This window comes from Euleptes europaea, chromosome 9 (genome assembly GCF_029931775.1).
Source record: "Euleptes europaea isolate rEulEur1 chromosome 9, rEulEur1.hap1, whole genome shotgun sequence".
Classification (NCBI taxonomy): domain Eukaryota; kingdom Metazoa; phylum Chordata; class Lepidosauria; order Squamata; family Sphaerodactylidae; genus Euleptes; species Euleptes europaea.
Window position 1 is genome coordinate 16,601,410 of NC_079320.1, and position 26,170 is coordinate 16,627,579.

General features: G+C 45.0%; 1 protein-coding gene across 1 annotated transcript in view; it reads left to right on the forward strand.

Annotated features, from left to right (window-relative positions):
- Positions 1 to 26,170, forward strand: part of MMRN1 (multimerin 1) — a 76,169-nt gene that overhangs the window by 37,982 nt on the left and 12,017 nt on the right. The window contains exons 4-6 of the mRNA XM_056855646.1: positions 4,266 to 4,382; positions 6,471 to 6,644; positions 19,740 to 21,728. Coding sequence (XP_056711624.1) covers positions 4,266 to 4,382; positions 6,471 to 6,644; positions 19,740 to 21,728 — 2,280 coding nt within the window. The remainder of the gene's footprint in view (positions 1 to 4,265; positions 4,383 to 6,470; positions 6,645 to 19,739; positions 21,729 to 26,170) is intronic.

The window sequence follows — 26,170 nt, forward strand, 5'->3', positions numbered from 1 at the left end:
GCCAAAGTGGACATTTTCTCCAGGGAAACTGATTTCTAGCGGCTGGAGAACAGTTGCAATAGTGGGAGATCTCCCACCAACCTCTAGGTGTGGCCTGGAGATCTCCCGGAATTACAACTGATCTCCAAATGACAGGGATAATTTCCCCTGGAGAAAATGGCTGCTTTGGAGGGTGGACTGTCTTGCATTATGCCCCAATGAAATCCCCCCTCCCCAAATCCTGCCCTTTCCAAATCTCCTCCTGCCAAATCTCCAGGAATTTCCCAACATGAGTTGGCAACTCTACTGAAAAGTTCTTGTTAGCCTGCCTGTTGTCTTTCTGTAAATTAAGCTGAAGCTCATGTTTTGTGGGTGCCAGGTGTTTTCCTCTTAGGCTGTGGCAAAAACAGGACTTTTATTGCATTCTTGGCTGGTGGGTTTTGTGGATACAGGCCTGGTATACCTAATGATTCAAATTGGCTGCATTAAAAGATGATTAAAGCAGCTTACAGTGAGGAAGGAGGGAAGGGGGGGGGGAGAAAACGCAGCATGGCTCTCAGCTATGACCTTAAACTGAATTTAAATGAAAAACCTTTCTTTAGATACAAAGGGATTAAGGAAAAGAGTTCAACTCTCTATTCCCTCCCACCCCTTATCTTGGTTTCCGCAGAACCACTGGGCACGCTGTTGTTTGCAGATAAATGCCTCGGGGGTCACAGGGTTGCCAGGAAGAAAGGAAAGAAGGAGCGGAGATTTGTCGTGCAGTTGACATGGCTTCTAACCCCTAAGGCTATTTTGTATAGAAAAGGTAGTCTAATATTGGGATCCAGTTCTACAATCTGGTCAGTCTTTATAACCTGATGGATCAAACAAGATTGAAGAGAATATAAAGGCTGGAGGCTGTAGCTTCTAGGGTGGATGCAGTAGATACTTTGCCACACCTTAATTTGCCACACCTAAGATTATTCCCCCGCCCAAATTGCAGTTTCTAAGAATGTATAGACTCTAAAATGTGTGTGGGTGTTCAGTGCCATCAAGTTGCTTCCAACTCATGGCGACCCTATGAATTAATGTCCTCCAAAATGTCCTATTTTTAACAGCCTTGCTCAAGTCTCGCAAATTGAGGGAACTAGCTTGTTCTCTGTTGCTCCAGAGACTAGACACGGAGTAATGGATTTAAACTAAGAGAAAAACGATTCCACCTAAACATTAGGAAGAACTTTCTGACGGTGAGGGCGGTTCGACGGTGGAATGCGCTGCCTGGGGGTGGGGATGGAGTCCCTGTCTTTGGAGGTCTTTAAGCAGAGGCTAGATGGCCATCTGTTGGGAGTGCTTTGATTGTGGGATCCTGCATGGCAGGAGATTGGACTGGATGGCCCTTGTGGTCTCTTCCAACCTTGTGTGATTTTGTGATTTGTGAGGGCCGTGGCTTCCTTTCGAGTGTCAATCCATCTCTTGTTGGGTCTTCCTCTTTTCCTTCTGCCTTCAACTTTTCCTAGCATGATCGTCTTTTCCAGTGACTCTTGTCTTCTCATAATGTGACCACAGCACAATAGCCTCAGTTTAGTCATTTTAGCTTCTAGGGTCAGTTCAGCCTTGATCTATAACTAGAGTTGCCAACCTCCAGGTACTAGCTGGAGATCTCCTGCTATTACAACTGATCTCCAGCCGATAGAGATCAGTTCCCCTGGAGAAAATGGCCGCTTTGGCCATTGGACTCTATGGCATTGAAGTCCCCTTTCCCCAAACCCTGCCCTCCTCAGGATCCGCCCCAAAAATCTCCAGGTATTTCCCAACCCAGAGCTGACAACCCAAATCACATCCCCATTAAGCTCCCTTCCCAAATTCTCCAGGCACCACCCCCACATTTCCAGGAATTTCTCAAGCTAGATTTTGTAACCCTAGTTGGCTGCACCCTGCCTTTCATATAATACAAAAAAATCTGAAGGTAATTCCCAACCCAGAGCTGGTAACCCTACTAGCTATTATGACCAATTGTTCAGAATTTATAAGACAACCCCAGGGCAACCCTGCAACCCTAGGGCAACCCTGCATCACCAAACTCACAGGGTTGTCGTAGCATGAATAAATGGAGGAGGGAAGAATGATTTTGTAAGGCACTTTGGGTCCCCATTGGGGAGGAAACTGTGGTATAAATATCTAAATAAATATAAATGAACTATAACACCTTGGGATTTGCTGCCTCATTCTCCTGCATGTGTGAACCAGGCCTAAGGGTACATAGAATTACACCTTTAATTATTCATTATTCAGATTTAGTATGCTCCTGCTCGAGTCAATGCCAACTCATTACATTAGTAGAAGTAAAAGGGGCGTTATTTGTTCTGCATTTTTCCATAGATTCAGTGAGAACCTTGGGGGTTTTGAATTAGACACAGGCATTTTAAGGACTCCAGCATAACCCCATTTTTAAAGTAAGCCATTTTGAGCTAGCATCTACAATCAGTATCAGTTTTATCATACCCAGATGCAAAACCCTGTTTCAGGAGACTTCAAAGGTTCTTTGTGATCTTTACATATTTAATGTACTTTATTTTACAGTGGGTAGCCGTGTTAGTCTGTCTGCAGTAGTAGAAAAGAGAGAGAGTCCAGTAGCACCTTAAAGACTAACAAAAATATTTTCTGGCAGGGTATGATCTTTTATTTTATCCATGTTTTATTTACAACATGTTTTATCCATGTTGTAAGCTGCCTTAAGCTTTGTAAGGAAGAAAGGCAACTAATAAATATTTTAAATAAATAAAATAAATATAAAATGTCACTGAAATTTCACCTGTCTGGAAAAATGTTTCTATCTATTTATTTTATTTTCCAAAATTTATATCCTACCTTCCTGTCCTCAGCAAGGCAGCTAACAAATTAAAACACGTAACAAAATCACCGCCCTGACCTGGATAGCCCTAGGCTAGCCTAATCTCCTCAGATCTCAGAAGTTAAGCAGGGTCGGCCCTGGCTAGTATTTGGAAGGCCCTGGCTAGTATTCCATCTCAATGGAATACCAGCATCCTGACGAGGAGGCAGGCAATGGCAAACCACCTCTGATTGTCTCTTGCCTTTAGGGTTGCCAGGACCCTCTTTGAGATCGGCGGGAGGTTTTTGGGGTGGAGCCTGAGGAGGGCGGAGTTTAGGGAGGGGAGGGACTTCAATGCCATAGAGTCCAATGGCCAAAGTGGCCATTTTCTCCAGGTGAACTGATCTCTATCGGCTGGAGATCAGTCGTAATAGCGGGAGATCTCCAGCTAGTACCTGGAGGTTGGCAACCCTACTTGCCTTGAAAACCCTACGGGGTCTCCATAAGTCAGATGCAACTTGTTGGCAAAAAGAAAAAGAAGAAGAGTTGGTTTTTATATGCCGACTTTCTCTACCGGTTAAGGGAGACTCAAACCAGCTTACAATCACCTTCCCTTCCCCTCCCCTCAACAGACACCCTGTGAGGTGGGTGGGGCTGAGAGAGCTCTAAGAGAGCTGTAACTTGCCCAAGGTCACCCAGCTGGCTTTGTGTGTAGGAGTGGGGAAACCAACCCGGTTCACCAGATTAGTGTCCACAGCTCATGTGGAGGAGTGGGGAATCAAACCTAGTTCTCCAGATTAGAGTCCACCGCTCCAACCACCACTCTTAACCTCTACACCAAGTGAAAATCTCTTCCCCCTGTGATTTCTCAGTGACATTTTCCAATGTGTTGCAGTTTTTTCAACGACCATCTCAAAATGATGCAGCAGAGTTTTGAGTTTTATGAAAGGGCAAAGTTGAAATCCTGATTGAAACCTTGCAAACCCCCATAGCGTCCCTAATACAAACCCATTCTGTGTATTAACTTTACCATTTCCCCCATAACCACCGAAACTGAGCATTAGCCATCCTTACTTATCATGCTAGGCTCGCTCGGTGCCCTTCTCTTAAGCCTCCACTCTGGCATTAACCTTGCTGCTCTCCAAATGTTCTTAATGATAAGGGCGGGTGAACCTGGCATTAGCATGAGCATCGGCAAATTGCCATCAATTGCAACCTGACAGAGACACAATCCTCAACGGTTAAGAATTAAAGCCGTTCACAATCCCTCTCCTTTCCAATATGGTAGCATAGCATGAGGTCCAGATGGGCAGAGCAGCTAACTCAGGAGTCAGCACAAATGATTAGGAGTCTGCTGAGTAAGAGGTACAGGGTGGGGGAACCTAGGAGCCGCAGCAACGATAGCTGAGTATCGGATGAATTAGTCACGCTGAATGTTTTGCTGGCTTTTATGTTCTTCCCCACTCTCTTCCAGCCCAAAAGGATCAATTGCTTATACACAGCAACCAGGCCGAAAGCAACGCCGCTGTCAACGGGGGAGCACTGGAAAACCGCCTGCCGTATCAGCAGCAGCAGGACCTCAGCAGCCCAGGTCAGCCCCTGTAATTGCTACAGTCTATAACGCAATCATTGTCAGCACTATTTATTAAAAACAGAACAAAAGAAATCCCCCTGGCCACCCAAAGCCATGTGATGAAGCACTGGAGGCTCTCGCAATCTTGTTTCTTTTGGGGGCTGCTCAGAAAGGTGAAGGGGGGGGGCAAAACAGGTTATTTATAGGTTTGTGCAAACACCACAGTGATTGATGGGCGAAAACGTCATATTCCCGGTCAACCTTCCCGCATTCACTAACTTCATTACAAAAGCAATAAGGTCAGGTGATCTGCCGGCCTATATGAAATTATTATTGATGTCCATTTTTATTCATTTCTGGCACTGTTCATATCAGGTAATCACATCTTTGCTGTGGTCGCCCACAACCTGGATTCCAGATGCAAACCTTTTAATCTCCTGCCGAAGCAGAAGATGAGGCAGAGGGGGTCCTCTCACCCCTTGCCTCCCTGATCTTGTACACCGCACTTCATCTTACCTGCTGCATGGTACACCTGGAGTTGTGTTCACTACAGTGGGTAATATAAGGCGATGGATGGCCAGTGGGGGACAAAACAGGAGGGAGGAGATGTACGGCTTTAGGAGAACACTTCATCCAGTTAGACCTTTAAAGATCTCCATATGGCATCCTGAAAGCAAGGTGGCAACCTTAAATTGGCAGGCTCTTCCATGTGGAACTTGGTCCTTTCACGTTGCTCTTCCTTCTCTCCTTTAAAGAGCACCTGAAGAAGCTTTTTAGAATTCGCTGTTGATTTCCTTCTAGTGTTTTGGTATTATTGTGTCCCCTATTACTACCTGCCCTGACCTGGATGGCCCAGGCTAGCCCAATCTTGTGAGATCTCAAAAGCTAAGTAGGGTCGGCCCTGGTTTGTACTTGGATGGGAGACGAAAAAGGAAGTCCAGGGTCACAATACAGAGACAGGCAAGGGCAAACCACCTCTGTTTGTCTCTTGTCTTGAAAACCATACTGGGTTGTCCTAAGTCCTAAGATGGCACTTGCTGCCGTTATTTTCAGGGCAAAGCAAAAGTTATACATGGAGGAATTAGAGGGAGGAGCGGGTGATTCATCTTACATGACATCCTGAGGCTTCATGATTGATTCTAGGACTGACATTGGTCCTTGTAGGGTTATCAGTTATAATTGTAAGAACACAAGAAGTTCCTTGCTGGTGCGGAGTAGAGTTGTTAATTTTGAGACAAAGTCCCTGCAAAGATGATATCCCCAAGATTTCTGGAGAAGCAAAACTACTAATTTCAGTAAGGCTAGTGAAATTTCCTAGGGCAGAGAGGGTTTCGCCCAGCTCCACTTGAGAGCCACAGAAAGCTTTAATGCAGGGAATCGATCAAGCTTTGCTGAGTAGGCGTCATCAGATACCTTGGGTATCTGGGACCAGAGAAGAGACTCTCCGTGCAGTGAGTAAAAATTTGTAAGGCCAGGGGCTCAAGATGCCTTTGAAATTTGCCAGAAGCACATTTTTGAAACAAAGGTTCATTTTGGGAAGAAGAATACAAAGAAATTGGAATAAAGCATAAAAAGAGAAGGCAAACAGAAGTGCAAAAGTTGGGTGCTCTGTATCTCCAGAGCACAGCCCTAATTGCCAGGGTTAAGTTATCCCTTTAAGCGTTCCAGAACAAGTTATCATTTGCACTATGGAACCTAAATGAATTCTTCACCTGTGGACGGGAGTATAATGAATTCATTTAAAAGGTAAAACTGAATCCTCCATAGGTAACTACTACATAGGGGGGAAGCTTCTCTTGTGCTCATTAATTTCTGCTAACTATTCAATATACTCTCCTGGAATTATAACTACTCTCTAATGAATATGGATTATTCAGCAATTATTTGCTGCTGTGCTTATATGGTTGTCACTCATAAGTCAAGATACATGACAAAAATCAAGTTCGTTCATTCCTATTAATAACCCCAGAAACTTTTTAGCTCCATTTCTGGCAGTCATTTGTTGAATTTTTTTCTGAGATTTTTTGCTTTTCCCATTGTGATTTAATTTGCTGACTTTTTTCTTTTGTTCCCTTCTTTTCTTTTTCTTTTCTTCCCCTTTCCTAGCAATTGCACAGAAAATGAATGAGCAGATTAGCAGCCAGGAGATGAAACTGACTTTGCTACAGAAGAAGGTTGACAACATTTCGGTCGTCATGAGTGATGTGAGCAAGACACTCTCCTCTCTGGAAGGCAAAATCAATGAAGATAAGGGCAGAGACTTGCAGGCTTTTCTAAAAGGTAAAAGAAAGAAATTAATGCAATCACTCACCCAGTTAAAAGTGCCAGGGAAAGAGAGGGGAGGAGAAAAAGAGAAAGGAACTGTTCACAACGGAGTGAAGAGTGCCTTTGCAATTATTTCACATTCTGCAAAGGGAAATGCATTCTTTTTTCACTTAGGTTTTTTTTTTTGAAAGAAGAAGACAGATGATTTTTGTCCCCACAAAAGGCAACATGCTATGCAGTGCAATCCTATACAGAGTAATACCCTTCTATGTAGGGTTGCCAACCTCCAGGTTCTAGCTGGAGATCTCCTGCTATTACAACTGATCTCCAGCCAATAAAGATCAGTTTACCTAGAGAAAATGGCCGCTTTGACAATTGGACTCTATGGCATTGAAGTCCCCTCTTTCCCAAACCCCGCCCTCCTCAGGCTTAGCCCCAAAAACCTGCCACCAGTGGCAAAGAGGGACCTGGCAGCCCTATTTCTATGCCCATTGAGGTTAATGGGCTTTGTGAGTCTCCTTAGGATTATTCCACTGAAAGCCATCAGCATCTATGCTGGGCTGTGTACTGTTCATTAAGATCGTAATTGGGGGCCTTTGTCTGGGTTTCCTTCTTCAGAAGCGAGGAAAGTGGTGACCAAGACAGGACCTCTTCTTGTCATGGTGCTGTGTTTGTAACACTTTCTTTAGGACGACCCACTGAGCATCTTTGTTGTTCGTATTCATCCCCCAGCAAAGAGATCCGGATTTTCTTGCGCCTTCATTAATTTCTGTTCTAGTTTTTCATTCTTCTGGTTTTTCTTTTTCTTTGGGTCATTTAAATTATGAGTTTTATTGTATTGCTTTGGTTTTATATTGTGATTTAATTTAGGGTTGTTTTTTTTTACTATCTTTATACTCTGCCTTTTCCACCCAAAACTCAAAACCCAAAAATCAACCATAGATCCAACAAAAATCATTTACAGTTGTCAAACCCTGTCTCTTGAGGGTCCAGGGTGGGCGCATCCTCTTTCTTTAGCATACCCCACATGCGTCTCAGCAAAGGAGAGGAAGGGGTTAGCCTTCTCTCCCCAACCTTTGGTCAACCCTCTGATTACTTAGGTGTGCCCAGACCTGTCCTCCCAGACTGCCTTGGGTTGAACGCACATGAACACATGGAGCTGCCTTTTACTGAATCAGACCCTTGGTCCCTCAAAGTCAGCATTGTCTACTCAGACTGGCAGTGGCTCTCCAAGGTCTCAGGTAGAGGTCTTTCACATCACCTACTTGCCTGGTTCCTTTAACGGGAGATGCCGGGGATTGAACCTGGGACCTTCTGCATGTCAAGCAGATGCTCTACCACTGAGCAACGGCCAGTCCCCAGGCCTTAATTAGGCATGAGTTCATGCCTAATAAAGGCCTACATGGAGGCTGGGCCACCCTGGGCTCTGCCAGTGCCCTCCAATTATGGGTGAGGCCTGGCTCACTCCCAGTTTCGGGGCCAATACGCCTACCTCTGTCCTTCCCTCCTCCATAGGCCCAGTTGATCTGAGGCTTCAAAATAACCTCCTGCTGGCTGGTGCTGCTCCCAGGAAGTTACCATCCCCTGCTCCACCTGACTGAAGGCCCCTCGTGTGGCTTCTGCCCCCAGCCCTCTCCAGCCCCCGTTGCCTGTGGTAGGGTTGCCAACTTCCAACTGAGGCCTGGAGAATCTCCCAGAATTACAACTGATCCCCAGATGACAGATAACAGTTCCCCTGGAGAAAGTGGCTGCTTCAGAGGGTGGATTCTACTGCTTTATACCCTGCTGAGGTCCTTCCTCTCCCAAACTCTTCACTCCCCAGGCTCCACCCCCAAATCTCCAGGAATTTCCTAACCCAAAGTTGGCAACCCTATTGTGGTGGTTGTGTCACCCTGGCTTGCTGTCCCTCATGTGTTGGTGAGGCCTCCTTCCTACTCCCCCTCAAGGCTGCTCCTGGCAGGTGTGTCTGCCTTGGCTTACCCTGCCTGCCTTCTTTGGCTGCTTCTGACGCAGCATACTGTTCTGCCAGGCCATATGGGTGTGGGGAGGACTTTTCTTGCCTCGCCAATGTTGCTGCAGCCACCCAGCCCGGTCCTGGTACTGATGGTGGGCATAGGGGGTGGGCTCCATCAGCCCTGATTTTGCCACAACCTCATGGCCAGCCGCCAGAGTCACAGGTAACTGCGTGGAGAGCTGTGCCACACCTGGACAACAAACTTTCAACAAACATGAAAAATCACCAGAACAGCCCATTCATAGAAATTCCATCCTGAAAGATCTGTTTTATATATATGCTACAGAATGATACTCATGCGTAGGGTTGCTAGCTCTGGGTTGGGAAATTCCTGGAGATTTTCAGGGTGGAGCCTGAGGAGGGCGGGGTTTGGGGAGGGGAGAGACTTCAATGGGGTATAATGCCATACAGTCCACCTTCCAAAATGGCCATTTTCTCCAGGGGAACTGATCTCTGTCGCCTGGAGATCAGTTGCAATCACAGAAGATCTCCAGCCACTGCCTGGAGGTTGGTAACCCTACCCATGCGGGAGCCTTCCTGACCTCATCAGATAAGTTCTTCTGCTAGCTGGACTGTTTCAGTTCTCTTTCATAACTTGTGGTTTTTATTGTGAACAGGTATAACAAGCTGCTTTGATCACTTTTTAAAAACCAGGGTATAAATATTTCATAACAACAGTAATATAAATGCAGTAGGTTGGATCCAGCCAGCTTTTTCACTCACTCTCATTCAATTCCCCTTCTTAGTGCAGCCTCCACCCCACATGGCTTTTCCCCATGCAGTTTCCATGATCCCCAGCATAGCCAAAGAGGACCCCGTTTTTATTAACAGAAAAGATGGATGGGGGAATGCCTATATCTGGTAAACTGGGCTGTGCAAAACCCATTTGACCAGAGATAATATAGGGGGACCTGAGAATCGAGTTATATATGTAACAGACTGTAATGCCCCTTTCACACCAGAATCAGCTCATAGTCTTGAGGATCACATGAAGTTACCATGACAGCAGCAACTTTGCCGGTGAGATGGTGCGGAAGATTTGCGCATTACTGTACCACATGATAAGCCACAGTTTGCCTTACACAGCAGCATGGTGAAAACATCTTGCAGTGCTCTAGCAAGCTGCCTTCATTCAGCGAGTGGGATATGCTGACAGCCCCTAAGTAATGCGAAGAACGTTTTGTTCCATTCATCTAGATTTGCAATAGTTTTGTTTCTAGTTCATAGAATTTTTCCCCGAGTCTTTATTTTGCCACAGGTCATGCTCTGGTGTCCTTGGCCATTTAGATACTGACAAAGTTCGATTAAAAGTGTGCCTTTGGATCTCTAAAAACTACTGAAGACACCTTCATTTATTACAGCTCCATTCCTTGTTTGCCTCTGGAGTTTTAAGCTCTCCAAAATGATTACTATACGCACAGCCATATTTCTACCTCCACTCCCATCTACCCTGTCCTGTGCATTTTATTGCTTTGTGGCACGATTGACCCTTGGGTGTACATTCAATATGTTATGGAACATTTTCCATTTCCCCTCTGCTTCCTTTCCCCTTTCTGTGTTCCCTTCTATTTAATCTGTCTCTTCCACACACATCCAAGATATGCTTTGGTAGAACTGGCATTCGAGTACCTCCCAGCCCTTTGCTGAATTCTGGATTCCCTTAACTTATCAGCACACATTACGATCACAAATAAAACTAGCCAAGATTGCAGTCATCGTGTGAAGCCTTGTCTACACCATCAAGTGAGAAAAGTGATGCTAGATCCGCAATCTCACCTAATGCAGCTAGGGTTGCCAGTTCAATCTTCATTAGCAGCTGGAGGTTTTTGGGGCAGAGCCTGAGGAGGGTGGGCTTTGGGGAGGGGAGGGACTTCAATGCCATAGAGTCCAATTGCCAAAGGGGCCATTTTCTCCAGGTGAACAGGAGAAAATTTATATCGGCTGGAGATCAGTTGTAATAGCAGGAGATCTCCAGCTAGTACCTGGAGGTTGGCAACCGTAAATGCATTACTCTATCTCACTGGCTCCCATGCAGACTGGGAAGGCAGCCTTAGAGCCTTTTTAATTTAATTTCCATGCTGTATTATTTCTGCCTCCTCCTGGACCACACGAGCATTTACTCACTGTACACTGCCTTCCCCACTGATTGATGCCAGTCATTTACAAATTGGGTTACCCTCCTGACCAAGTTGCTTTGCGAAATTGCTACTATTAGCCTCTTTTATTAGCTTTTCATTATGGGGCTAGGGAATAGACAGGGCTTGACCCTTCCAAGAAGTTGAGACTGTGTGCGTTTGTGAGTTGAGATGGGCTACTGGAAAAGCATTTTATCTCTCTCTTGCTTTCCCTCCCCTCTGCTGCTGCATAAGGCCTCGGGAAGAACCCCCTGCTCTCTGGGGTGTATGACTGTATTTTTTTCTATATTGTTCTGACAACCCTGTGAAGGGCACTGTCATCAAAACAAAAATTGATACCCAGCCTCGACATCCTTTTCTACCTACCTCTCTTGTCCCCAAAAGGAAGGTGATTCCCATTTCTCTGCAGTCTTCTCTCTCCCGCCCCCGCGCCCGTCTCAGCCAGCTCAAGAAGAATCCCTTTATACTATTTTCCCCCTCATCTGCTGAGGTCTTACAAAGCCGTATGATAAAGCAAATGAAAGGAAAGGAGGAGGGTAGGCTTCGAGGAAAGGAGGCTTTAACAGAGACATATTGGCGAAAATGTTATGATTAGTAAATACTAATGAATTGCATTGCTCACCAAATGTTGGGAACATTTGTGAAAATGTGACTGTAAATACAAGTTGCTACTGAGTGAGTGAGCGAATGCCAACACACCCTTTCTTATTGAGTAGCTGCATGTTACCTTTCTATCTCTTGGCCCTTGCTGTGTCCTACTTTCGATCCACCCAGAGCCTCACCTTGCCTGCTTCTCTGAGTCTTGCATTATCTGTCACATTGTATTGCCAAAGCTGAGCTATGGCATTCTTCACCACCTTCATGTACCCACATACCATTGTAACCCTTTTCTCCCAGGCCAGTTAAGCAGGGCAGTCCTTGGCCATTTTCATAGGGGGAGGTATGTAGATTGCTGGGCATGCAAATAGGTCTGAGAGTGATGATTAGGGTTGCCAACCTCCAGGTACCAGCAGAAGATCTCCTGCTATTACAACTGATCTCCAGCTAATAGAGATCAGTTCACCTGGAGAACATGGCCACTTTGGCAATTGGACGCTATGGCATTGAAGTCCCTCACTGCTCCAAACCCCACCCTTCTCAGGCTCCACCAAAAAACCTCCTGCCAGTGGCGAAGAGGGACCTGGCAACCTTAGTGTTGATTTGAGTAATGGCTGCTGAATCAATGAAGAGATAAAACTGGCTTGTTAGCAGTCCATTGGTCCATTTCTCCCTCTGACAAGCAATGGTTCTTCTAGGTCAGGGGTCGGCAAACTCATTAGTCAAAAGAGCCAAATATCAACAGTACAACGATTGAGATTTCTTTTGAGAGCCAAATTTCTTAAACTTAAACTATATAGGTAGGTACACTGTTTATTAACTTAATAAACTTTAATTAAAGTTTTAAGTCTTAATTAAACTGTAGGTACACTGAATAAAACTTGATATCATACTTAATAGTGATCTTATTTTTGATAAAAATTAAATTGTAAGTCCCTGCCATTTTCCCCTCCCCGTCCGGAGTCCTCGTCTGGAGGCCTGGTCTACCGCCATAAAAGCTTATTGGTACACCTGGCCTCCGGCTGAGTCCCATTGGGAGGCCAGGTCTACCCATTGGCTTTCTTGGCAGTAGACCTGGCCTCCGGAGGCCCATAGAAGCCAATTGGTAGACCTGGCCTCTGAAGGGGGACTTTTTCCCCTCCTCGGAGTCCAGGTCTACCGCCAAGAAAGCCAGTGGGTAGACATGGCCTCCCAATAGGACTCAGCCGGAGGCCAGGTCTACCAAAGGAAGCCCGCACCGCCCAACAGTTGAGCGGGCGCAAGAGCAGGGGCTCTGAACCAAGTTCGGAGAGCCGCACTCAACGGGCCAAAGAGCCGCATGCGGCTCTGGAGCCGCAGTTTTGAGACCCCTGTTCTAGGTCTTTCCTAGCCTTGCAACCCAATAGCCTTTTAACTGGAAATGTCAGGAACTGAGTTTCTGGTCTAATTAATGCAAAATATATGCTATACCTCAAACGAATGGGTCCTCCCCAATAATTTTTGATGTTGTGCCATTAGCACTGATACTTCCACAAACTCATTATTTTATTCATTTTTTCTTTATGTGAGTGAGTGTTATGTTCTTTTAAAGTTTCTTTTATATCGCAGTTTTTACTCATTTTAAATCTGCTCTGATCCTTTTTATTGAGAGTGGATTTGTCATGTGCCATGTGCACGCATACAAACTTGGAATGATACTTAGAAGATTAGCTTGGAGTAGATTTGCCACAGGTTAAAACAAATGATCCTGAACTGTAGTGCTTAGTATATAATCAAGTCGTTTAGCATACAGTCCAATCACTTAAGCTCTTGTATCTTCCATTGATTTCAATGGGAATGTTTTATGCACTTAACTTTCCCCCATTTAAGTCAATGAAATTTATTAACTGCTAAATCTGGCTGGGATTTCAGAAATAGACAGATGATGCAGGTAATCATGTTTGTCTAGAACAAAATCCCAAAACAAAAGTCACATGACACCTTTGGTTAAGACCAAAATAACAACAACAAGAATATTGTGCAAACTCCTGAGTTCTTCAGAACTTTTCATCAGGCTGGATGTTAAGAAACGAAGAAACGGGGAGGGGAGAAAATTCAAGACATTATTTTAAGGACATGATTCTCTTGCCTGCATCCTGAATGTCTTTTTCTCCACCCTTTTTTAAAAGCATCCAGCCCAATTAACAAGTTTTGGTAAAAATCAAAAGCTTGCACACTGATTGTATTATTTATTCATTATGTGACTTGTGTTTTGTTTTTTCTGGAATCCGTCTTTAAGAATCTATCTTATTCAATTTACATCTTTCCCTTTAAGTCTGTTTGCTCTCACCCATCTGCTCTACATTTCTGTTTCCAGATTGTCTCTCCCTCCCTCCAAATCACATTACTTATTGGACTTACTAATTGGTACATCATGGCTCCAACAATTTTTAAAGCTGGCCCGTCATGCATTATGTCTCTCTTCTTTTGTTTCTGAGGGTGGCAAATGCTGCCTTGGGCCTTCCTGATTTCTGTCCCCATATGCGATTTGGGCCATACGTCCTCCCTTGAGATCTGTCCCGCCTTTTGCATTTCTTTGTGCAACCCCCAACTGTATTTTCAAAGATGACCTTTTCGTTGCATAATAGGACCTTTGAACTGTCCTCATCCCTCTTCTCCCCCCCCTACTGCCCATTAAAAATCAAATACAGAAAAGCAAGGGAGGGGGGGAGACGCCTTCTGGGGAAGAGGATGAATGCCCATCTGTGACGGGCTTCCATTAAACTCAATGAAGATACATAGCTGGCAGAATGGATTGCTGGGGTTGGTAATGGCTGCGAGGGTCATGGAAGCTGGACCTAAAGTCTCTCGTGTTTTCTTGGAAAAGAAGCGGTGCTCCTGGCAGTTTAGAAATATATTCAACATTTGATTTCCCTTTCTGTGGAAATCTAGTTAAAGGTAGAATCTGTTTTGATTTTTTCTCTGATTATTTTATTATTTCATAGGTTAAGCAATTTAAGAATACCTCTGTGATCCATAGAGCAGGACAAGGGTTTACGGCCAAGGGTGAGGCAAAGCTCACTGGGTGACCTTGAGCCCAGTGACTAACTCTCCGTTTTGCCTGCCTGGTGTGAAAAAACCAGGGCTTTAATTAATTAAAGTTAAAAAGAAAGGGGGGAAATTCAGTGAGGGGGTGAGTTTTGAAAGAAGGAGGTTAGAAAAGTTGAGGGCAGCAGGAAAAGAGGAAGACCCAACAAGAGATGGATGGACTCAATAAAGGAAGCCACGGCCTTCAATTGGCAGGATCTGAGCAAGGCTGTCAAAGATAGGACATTTTGGAGGACTTTCACTCATAGGGTAATGACAATGAAGCCACGGCCCTCAATATGCAAGATCTGAGCAAGGCTGTCAAAGATAGGACATTTGGGAGGACTTTCATTCATAGGGTAATGACAATGAAGCCACGGCCCTCATTTTGCAAGATCTGAGCAAGGCTGTCAAAGATAGGACGTTTTGGAGGACTTTCATTCATAGGGTCGCCATGAGTCGGAAGCGACTTGACGGCACTGAACACACACACACACAGAACCGAAACGGAATTATTGACTGCTTAGCTTGCCTGTGATTGGTCAGGTTTGTAAGTGGTTTGCCTTGATTGGTGGAATTTTGAAAATTATAAGGCTGGAGAGGGTCTGTTATAGTCAGTTTGTGGCAGTTGGGGAAAGGCAAGGAAGAAGAGCAGACTAAGGGAAAACTCTGTTGAGAAAATAGCAATGCTCTCCTAAGCAGGTCTACTCAGAATCCTCCTCAGGTCTCTTCTATGGGTCCCCCTCTCCCCTCTTCTACACCAACCCAATTTATCTGCCCTACTGGTGGAGAACAAGGCACTGGCAGGTGCGAAAAGAGCAAATCCTTGCACTCATCCCTTCATCTTTCTTTATTCTTCCGCTTCCTTCCCCCCAGTGCATTCTGGGAATTGTAGCTCCCAGAACAAGGGAAAAGAAAGTGGAGGATTAAAGAAAAGTGGAACTAAGATTCGGAAAGCTTGCCTGTTTCTAGCTGCAGCTTGCATTTGGGCCCTGCTGAGTCACAGTAGATAGGGACCATCGCCCCTTTAGTCCAGCCCTGAGAGCAACGTTGCTCTCAGGGCTGGACATCTGAATCCTCCCCATCTCATAGGTAGGGTTGCCAACCTCCAGGAACTAGCTGGTAATCTCCTGCTATTACAACTGCTCTCCAGCCGACTGAGATCAGTTCACCTGGAGAAAATGGCTCCTTTGGCAATTGGACTCTATGGCATTGACGTTCCTCCCCTCCCCAAACCCCGCCCTCCTCAGGCTCCGCCCCAGAAACCTCCTGGCAGTGGCAAAGAGGGACCTGGCAACCCTACTCATAGGGGAGCATGACAACCAGTTGTAGATGGAGGGAGTTGGGGGCGTGAGGGGACTGCCATCAGCCCTCTCTAAGAATCGCCAAAAAATTTCCAGCAAATTCCTAGAGAGGACTGAATCATTTCCCAGATCTTCCCAGAAGTGATGTCACAATGTTAAGTTGACAGACGTTTTTTGTTTCTTTTCACCCATGGCCACTCAAAGCAGCAGTGGGAAAGAGGAGCTGGGGACAGGGAGTCTCCCACCCTAACATGGGGCTTGGCAGCACTACCATCACATCTGGATGGTTTTTGTGAGGAAGTCCATGTTTTTCATCTCAACCCAATTGAAAACTCCACAGGTTGCCTTAGGCAAAAGCCATTATTTGATCAGCCTCAGTCCTACTACCCTTAATAAGGCAATAGCATTGGCCTACACAGCTGCTGTGGGAGCTAGCATGGTGTAGTGGTTAAGGTGTTGGACTAGGACCTGGAAAACCTAAGTTCAAATCCCCACCTGTGCCATTGACGCTTGCTGGGTGACCTTGGGCTAGTCACACACTCTCAGACCTGACCCTGGCTAGTATTTGGATGGGAGACCTCCAAGGAACACAGGGTTGTGATGTGGAGGCAGGCAATGGCAAACCAGCTCTGAATGTCTCTCACCTTGAAAACCCTATGGGGTCACCATAAGTCAGCTGCTGTAAAGGATGCTGAGGTAATGTGAGTGAAGCACTTTTGAACAGAGTAAAACTTGATGAAAAATTTCCAGCTTTCCTTTGCATTCTTGTCAGTTAAAATATCAGCTATTTTGGGGTTAATGTCTTAAAAATAAGGGGATTTTGGTAGATGTTATAGCAGTGTCTATTAAGCACTGTGTACTTTGTTACAGGGTCACAGCAGGGCAAGTATGCAAATACAAACCTGTGTTGTTCTACCCATGTTTTCCTAGGCTTTGTGTCTTGATACAGCCCCGCAGACCTATAATCTGCTGAGGAGATTATTTTATTTTTTGTTTGAGGTTGGTTTTACCCTATTAAACAATTAGGGATTGCTTAAGTTTCTTTAGCCAATTAGTACTCATTTAAGATTTGGCAAAAGATGAGGGAATTCTTTAATTGACCCCCACAGGATGAGTCTTTGCTCAGCTACCATGTGGCCCACATGCAGTTTCTGTCAAATGCTTACTTACATCCCGATTGGTAAAACCTTCTCTTCTCTCCCCCCTTCATTTATTCTATTAGGTGAAGAGAAAGTTTGTGCTTTTGTGATATGGTTATACCAATAATTAGGCTAGACTGATTGGTTCTTGTAGGTTATCCGGGCTGTGTAACCGTGGTCTTGGAATTTTCTTTCCTGACTTTTCGCCAGCAACTGTGGCAGGCATCTTCAGAGGATCTTCAGAGGATGCCTGCCACAAGTTGCTGGCGAAACGTCAGGAAAGAAAATTCCAAGACCACGGTTACATAGCCCGGATAACCTACAAGAACCAATGAACTCTGACCGTGAAAGCCTTCGACAATATTTAGGCTAGATTGAATTTTGACAGGATCAACCTAGTGTAGTTTGTCGATGTGTGTGTTGTCACAGATAGAACATACAATTATGTGTATTGTTTTATAGTATCTGATGCTTGATACAACATTATAAAGCTTTCATTCATCTATGTGTGCGTGTGTAAAGTGCCGTCAAGTCGCAGCTGACTTACGGCGACCCCTTTTGGGGTTTTCATGGCAAGAGACTAACAGAGGTGGTTTGCCAGTGCCTTCCTCTGCACAGCAACCCTGGACTTCCTTGGTGGTCTCCCATCCAAATACTAACCAGGGCTGACCCTGCGTAGCTTCTGAGATCTGAAGAGATCAGCCTGGGCCATCCAGGTCAGGGCTCCATTTATCCATAGTGCAACCTTAATCAATAAAGATTAAAGATGTAGTTGAAAAGACTAAATTCGGATGCCTTGTTTAATAAAATAAAATTCATCTAAATTACACTTGTTCATTACATATCCTAATATTCACTTAAGCTGTGGATTCTTAGGCATGGGTGGATTAAAAGTCCAAACAACTAAGAGTCTAAATAATATGCAAACCACTTCTAGTTGGGATTTAGCTGAATTTGTACCATACAGTTATGATTTCCTTTCAGATTCGATTTATTATTAGTTTAGATCAGAGTGTGCAAGATGGCTGCAGTTATGGTACCAGTTTCTGCCTGAACTTTCAGTCGGGCAGCTCATTTCTGAAGGAGGAGTGGATGTGTGGCAGCCTGGGGCAGCGCAGCCATGGCGCCTCCACAGAGGCTTCATGGCTGCCACGGAGAAAATAAAACAATTTAAAATGTAAAATGGGGAAAATGCCCCCATAGAAAACAATGAGGCTGCACCACCAAAAAAGGTGGCGTAGCAACAATGCAACTCGAGGGGGCTTTCCCGGGGTGAAAGGGGTTAGGATGCTGCCTAAAGGCAGCTTCATCCCCTGGAATGCTTCCCCCACATGCCGGCACGGGCTCCTACTTCCAGGATTTCACTTCCAGTGTGGCTGCACCAGTGGCGGAGCCCCGCACAGTGGCGTGGCCTACTGGCGCCAGCGTGAATGCCCCCATGCCAGCATAAGTGTCCCTTATCCCAGGATAAATGGGCACTTATGTCAGTGTGGGGGCAAGCCAGCTTCTATGCCAATATGCCCCTTCTCCCTTCAAGATTGTGCTCAAAATCTAGTCAAGTAACAGTGCCAGTTCTTTTATTTGCATGCACACACACACACACAAAAGCCCTGAATGGTGCAAACCTAATATTGGCTGTTACCGCACTTGTATTCCCAGCGATGTATTAAGAGTTTGAAAACGTTATAAAAAATACTGTTCGCACTTTGTTTGGCCCCTTTAGCTGTGAAGAAGTCTTCCAACCGTTTATTAGCTGTGGTATCCAAAAACCCTTTTAAAGTGATGTTTTTTACAACATTTTCAAACTCTTAATACATCGCTGGGAATACAAAGTGCGGTAACCCCCTCTGTTTAGGACTGAAATGTAATATCGAGGGATTCTGAGAAGGCTCTGTTTTGAGAATTTGGGTCATCACAACTTACGCCTTCAAAATTGCCATCACGTTGTTGACTGATAAAGGAATAACTTTGTTCCTATCACTGTTGCTTCATAGTCCTTTTCCTTGTGGAAAGCCAGAAGATACATAATACATGATTGTTACGTAATCCCTTTCCCCACAACCATCCAGTCTGCCAGCCCATCAATAAAGTGTGCTGTTTTTAGGCAGAAACATCTTGTAACAAAAGCAGTAAGTCCGTGATGACTTTACGATGTCACAAACTTGGGTAGCCGGGAATGCCCTTCATCAGAGTCATCTTACAAGGTGGATTCAAGGCTATAAAAGCTTAGGCCACAATAAAAAACAACAACATTAATCTTTCAGCCCACACTGACCTGTTATTTTTTCCCCTTTTAAAAAATGTCACTGTCTCCCCCCTATGGCTCCCCAACCAGGCTAACTCTGATAAAAGATGTGCTTTCTTATCTGCCAAATAACAAATCCCATATTGTTTTTCTAATGGCTGAGAATTAAAATGTTTTCAATACTTCTTCTGTCCCATGACAATCCAGCCTTTCCCCCCAGCAAGATAACTGTATGCCTAATAGAGTGGAAAGGTCTTTTAAACATTTGGTCTCTGATGCTAGAAACCTTGGTTATGTATTCCACTTAGTGATAGTTGTCTATAATTGCAGCAAGTAGCACATTATGGCTCCTCCCACAGGACAACAAAACTGATTAAAAGAATAAGAGTGAATAGAGAAAGTGCTATTGAAACTCAGAAACCGCTGAGAATCAGCAAAGGAAATCATCCATAGTGAAAGAGATGGCGAAGACATGATTACAAAATCCATTTCCCTTCCCTCCACCAAACAGAGGCAGAAGTATGAGTTCTAAAATGAAGGGCAAAAAGATATGTTTGCTTAAATACGTACTGGATGTATTTTTTTTAGCCTTGCTGTTTGTTGATGTGATATGTATGTCTTTCCACTGTAGGTCTCAAGTCCAAAAGCATTGATGAGCTAATGAAAGAGACTGTAAAAGAGCAGTTCAAAGTCTTCCAAAACGACATGCAAGAGACTCTAGCCCAGATTTTCAAGATGATGTCTGATCTATCTGAAAATCTTGAGAGTACCAAAGCAATGGTCAAAGGTTTGAACGCATCTCAACAAAAATTTACCTTGGAAATAGAAAATAGACCTGTAAAGACGGAAATCCTAGAGATAAAGACCCAGATCCTGCACATTGAGGAGGAGATAAGCATTACATGTGATCAGCCAATCAAAGATTTGCAGGAAAAGCAGAAGGCTATGGGGGTTGCCTTGGAGCATCAAAGTTCAAAGAGTGACATTTACTATGAATCCCTGAACAAGACTCTGAGCCAAATGAAAGAAGTTCACAAGCAGCTGTTATCTGCTGAAAGGGTCTCAGATCAAAACATCCCAACAGCAACAGAAGGTAAATCGGTGAGCGATAACATTACAGATTACATGATTGGTCTGCACGAGAAAGTGAAAACCCAGAGTCTGGTGGTTCTGCAGTTGTATGATGATCTCAGAGTCCAAGACAGCAAGATCAACAACCTCACTCTAGCTCTGGAGATCCAGAAAGACTCCTTACCGGGAGCATTTGATGACATATTGTCTGAGTGCCGGAAGGAATTCCAAACACAACTGAAGGGAGCAGAAGAGAGCATGCTTACTTTAAACAGAACAATGACAAACCTTGTGTTTCCTTTGGATGAGAAGATGGACAGAATGACAGAGCAGATTAATGACCTCTGTTACGATATGGAGATCCTCCAGCCTTTGATTGAGCAAGGAATGCCTTTTAGCCTTCCGTCAGAGGATGAGCAGCAGATCGAAAGAGCGGCTATAAACCAGAAGCTGGAAAATTTAACCAGTGCTGTGACGGGGTTGAGTTCCACCATCAAGGATCTCGCCAAAAGCCAAAAGGAGCTTAAAACTGAAGCTCAAGCTCATGAGGAAGAATCTGAGAGACGAATTAATGAATGTTTTGTTTTAATGGAAGATGGCTTAAACAAGACCATGATGGTGATCAACAGTGCCATTGACTCTATTCAGGATAACTATGTAATGAAGGAAGCATTGGATACCTTCAGAAACGAAACAACAGCTTGCTGCCGCGGAGCAGAGAACATGGAAAGCATATTGACATGGATACCTCAGTTCCAAGTAATGAACGAATCCCTTCAGATACTAGTCAATGAGAATCAGAAACATGGCTTTGTTACCAGAAGGACTGTGCCTTTTTCGGATTCTTCATCAGGTGAACAGACCAGAATAAGGCTCCCTGATCTTAACCAAGTCCATCAAGTTTGGAACACAACATTGTTGAATACACAAGAGCATCACCGAGTCACTGGTCACCAGGAAGAGAGGCTCTTGCACCCAGCACCGGAGCCTGAAGATCATGAAGTACGCCTTCGGGCCGTGGAAGCAAAAGTAGCCAAGTTTTTGGCAAACAGCTGTGTCTCAGTACGAAATGTCAAAGCCGCTTTATCCGAAAAGGACAAAGTGATCTCTGGTCAGTTTCAGGCCCTGAGTTCCAGAATCAGAGCACTGGAAGCCAAATCCATCCGTGTTTCTGTGAGCCTTCCGCTCTTAAACAAGACTGCTTATGAAGCCAGGAGCTTGTGTCAAGACGTGTCTGGAAGAATCCAGGAGGTCAATGCCAGCATTCCCATGTTAATGCAAGTTGCTCACCCAGATATTGTGCTGTTTCAGAAAGGCTTGCAAGAGTTCACTGAATCTGTGCTGGAGATAAAAGCAGGAGTGATCCTATCTAATCTAACTGGCTATATAGATAAGTGCCTTACTGATGCCGTATATAATATTACCAAACGTCTGAAGCCAGCTCCTCCCGTTGTAAAAAAGCCGGGAACTGTAAAAAAGATGGCAGCAAACACTACCACAAACCAGTCTGGACGGAGTCAGAGAAACACAGATACTGCTTTAGATACAGGTAATGGATTTTAATAATATTCCTTCTGTTACTACTATTATGAAAGAGCCTTGTGTTCTAACAGGCACTGTAGAGCAAAAGAAGAGTTGGTTTTTATATGCCGACTTTCTCTACCACTTAAGGGAGAATCAAACCGGCTTACAATCACCTTCCCTTCCCCTCCCCACAACAGACACTCTGTGAGGTAGGTGGGGCTGAGAGAGCTCCAACAGAGCTGTAACTTGCCCAAGGTCACCCAGCTGGCTTCGTGTGTAGGAGTGGGAAAACAAATCCAGTTCACCAGATTAGCCTCTGCCGCTCATGTGGAGGAGTGGGGAATCATACCGGGTTCTCCAGATCAAACTCCACTGCTCCAAACCACCACTCTTAACTACTATACCACGCTGGTAACAAATCTCTGCCTTGTGTTCTAACCAGTACTGTTGAGCAAAAGAGTAACAAATCTCTGTCTACCATTCATGATCTATTTTGAAAAAACATACAAAAGGATGCAAAGGGAAAGCACTAAAATAATTAGAAGTAGTAGAAAAGGGAACGTTCAGGAGAGATGGAAGTTTTTGTCAATTGCCCAATGCAGAGATTAGTGCCCAAGCAAGTTAGTGGTGGCAGGCCACAGGGGATGGGACTGAATTTTGATTCAACCAGGATCCGGGCTGGAACCACACTTTCAAGTTGATATTGTAAGTATGTTGGAGCTGGAACCCACTTGTTTTGGCAAGTTTGAGGCCCATTACGGAAACATGCGAGAACATGGATACAGTATGGCATTGCTGAGCTGTCATTAAGTCAGGGGTGGAAGCCTGCTCCCTGTATAGATGACTGCACCTGAGCCTCCCCATGTTGGCTGTGATGCTGACTAACAGGAACCTCCATTTGCAGCAGCAGTAAATCTCTTGACACCAGGTGTAAGGGGCAACATCTGGGGAAGACCTTGCCATCGATGCCCTGTTTATTGGTCCTCCAGGGCAACTGGCTGGCCACTGTGTGAAGCACGATGCTGGGCTGCTCTGATTTAGTAGGGCTTTTCTAGTCTCTGTTGAGATACTGGGAATTTTTTCCCCAAGTTATAATAATAATTCACATTTTATTTTCAATATACTTTAGTGTGCTCCACATGTTGTCACCGTTACAATAACCCACAGAGACCAGTTTTATTATCGGCATATAGAAGATGGAGAGAGGGACTGAGGCAAAGTGGTCTGTCTAAGATGAACATACATGAAGCCGCCTTATACTGAATCAGACCCTTGGTCCATCAAAGTCAGTATTGTCTACTCAGACCGGAAGCGGCTCTCCAGGGTCTCAGGCAGGGGTCTTTCACATCACCTGCTCGCCTAGTCCCTTTAACTGGAGATGCCAGGGATTGAACCTGGGACCTTCTGCATGCCAAGCAGATGCTCTACCACTGAACCACAGCCCCTCCCCAATCACCTAGTATGTTTGCAACAGAGGAAAGATTTGAACTGGGAACCTCTGGATCTCAGCTCTGGCCACTGTGCTGAATAGCTCCCTGGTAGGTTTGCTATTACGGTGCCTAATCTGGGGTGGCAGGGAATTTCAGTGCAGTTTGCTCCAAACCTACAACAAATCTGAAACCCAAGACAGATCAGTCCAAACTGGTGCTGACCGTTATTCTGAGCCAGCAATGCAAGATCACACTTAAAACGACCTTTTGAAAGAAATAGTTGTGACAAAATGTCATTGTTTCTGACACAATGAGGTAAATTGGTGAATAGTAAGGCCATTTTCATTCTTTCCTCTTTTTCGCCCCCCCCCCCATCATCTTTTTCTTTATTTCCATTCCTTCCACCTCGGCGCACACGCTCAAGGCAAACCTAAAGTCAAGTGCTTGCAGTTCATCTGATAATCAAGCACGCAAGAAGTTTAAAGTGGATTCGGGCTTCAATAATATTTTCCACTTTATTTCATATCTGGCTGCTTACTCATTCTGCCTTAAACCCCTGGAAGCATCTTCTGTGCAGCAGTGAAACAACGCCAGTCAGCAGCAGCACGGATGAAGGGCTGGGGTCTTTTTGCAAGGCTGTATTTCATCTTGCAGAATGAAGCCTGACTGCGTTTCAGCCGGAGCTGCTCAATCACAATTGGCAGCTTTGCAATCAGCATCTGGTTGGCAAAAATTTTCAGGAGGCTGGAAAGAATAGGTAGATTGCTGCACTGCTAAGGAGCGTGCTGTTCTCTTGTGCCAGGGGAAAAGAAAGGCCCCCTCCCCGCAGTTTCTTGTAGAACTTGCTAGTTGCTAATGAACAATAAGTGTTTCCTTAATGGGCAGTAATGGCCTGTCACGCCAGGCCTAGTTTGGAAGGAAGTATACCTACCTGTAAAGCTGAGGGCTGAAAGGAACAGCTTGTGCAGGTCTGAATCTGGGCGGCAATCCTGGTCCTACGAGGAAACGGACTCTGCAAAACTGCCCTGGAGCTTCTTATAGATGGGAGGGGGGGGGGTTAGGTATGGTCCAGATTTTCAGGGTGTTACCTCTTCCTTTCAGGATCTGAAGAGAATAGCTAAACTTCAGGATGATTTCAGGGTCCATTCCCATCCTTTGCTCCGCATCCCAAACCAGAAGTCCCAAACATGGTGCCTGTGGGCGCCATGGTTACTGCTGACACCTTTCCTGGCACCTGCCGTTTTTTAGAAAGTGGGGGAAGGGGTTCAGATGGGGCTTTTGTCTAGGCTGCTTCTCACTGGCTGAGCAGGTTTTTTAAAATGTTGCTTTGGGAGCAGCGGCCACCCCGGCACAAGGATCTTCACTGACGGACTGAAAGGAAGCAGTGTATATCTGCAAGAAAAATACTGCAAAGCAGTTGCCCCCACCACCCAGTTTCTGAATTCCAAAGGCACCCGTGGATTCAAAAAGTTTGGGGGCCCTGGTTTTTTTTTTTTTCTTCTTCCAAATTTATAGCCCGACCTTGTCCCCAGCAAGCCAGGCTCAGGGCAGGTAACAACAATTAAAAACATAAAACATTATAAAATACATAAAACCGTCAACATAATTAAAACTATAATCTCAATAAATCACTTATACGCAGATGGCCAAAAATGTACCTAGGGGCCACAGTGCAATGGAATATCAGAAGTTCTGCCCCCCACAGATTTCAAGAGCGGGGGGTGGGATGGGGAGGCCAGCAAAGATGGATCCTCTCGCGGCTGTCCTCGGTTATAGGCCGGGCGGAGTAAATCTGTTTTGCAGGCCCTGCGGAACTCCTTAAGATACCGCAGGGCCCTGATGTTATAAAGTGTAAATTGTCACCATTCCCCAGCATGTTCTCCCAGTCTTATTTACTCTTTTCTATGGAGGAGGGGAAATGAGAGATGGGCCCTAACATGGACAAAATAAACCTATTGGAAAGTACAGCAGAGAATAATGCTTTTGCCCTGGAAACCAGTTATGAGAAATGTGACATCTCTTTTTAAAGAGACCAACTGCCTTTGGTCTTCATCCCTTGCTCTGACAGGCACCACCCCTGAGTTGGTAGGACCTAACCCATGCGTCAGAATCTGATTCTTAGGCGACCTGGCAATCTTACTGGGGGGAAACAGGGACCACAGAATAACGTATTAGCTTTAAACGTACATTCTAACAAATACTGTCCAAGACACCAAGACTCTCTGTTGTTGCTTTGCCGTTCAGTGCCGAAGTACCTCTTTGAATATGCTTTGCACTTTGTGTTTTTAATTGCAAGTGATTGATCGTTATCCTAATTCAGTTTGACTCTTCATGCTTCAACTTTGCATATTTAGTGTGATAGGACAGGAGACAGATGAAAGCGGGTTTTGTTGTTGTTTGTAATTTAGCGTAGTGGGAAGGACTGCAGACTGACACTGTCTAATAGAGAACTAAGCTGTTACAAGTGCAGTAGATCCTTAGTGGTGCAGAATCACCAGGCCTTCCAAACTTGACCTCTGGTTAGAGAGAACAATATGGGTACTCTGCTCCTGGAGTCCTCCAGTCCCATTAGGTGAGGGACAAAAATACCTAGTTAGGTAGAAGAAGAGTTGGTTTTTATATGCTGACTTTCTCTGCCACTTAAGGGAGAATCAAACCGGCTTACAGTCACCTTCCCTCCCCCTCCCCACAACAGACACCCTGTGATGTAGGTGAGGCTGAGAGAGAATGACTTGCCCAAGGTCACCCAGCTGGCTTCGTGTGTAGGAGTGGGGAAACAAACCCAGTTCACCAGATTAGCCTCCGCAGTTCATGTGGAGGAGTGGCGAATCAAGCCCAGATCAGACTCCACCGCTCCAAACCACTACACCACGCTGGCTCTCTAGGTCATCTGAAAGCATCAGTAGACTGAAATACCTTTAATCATTGGCTCCCAATGAGATTACTGAGAAGGAAGCAACACAGACATTTTATTTATAAACTGGTCTATGGGTCACTATTGTATTTCTTTTGATTGATTGGTCCTGTTCTCTTTAGC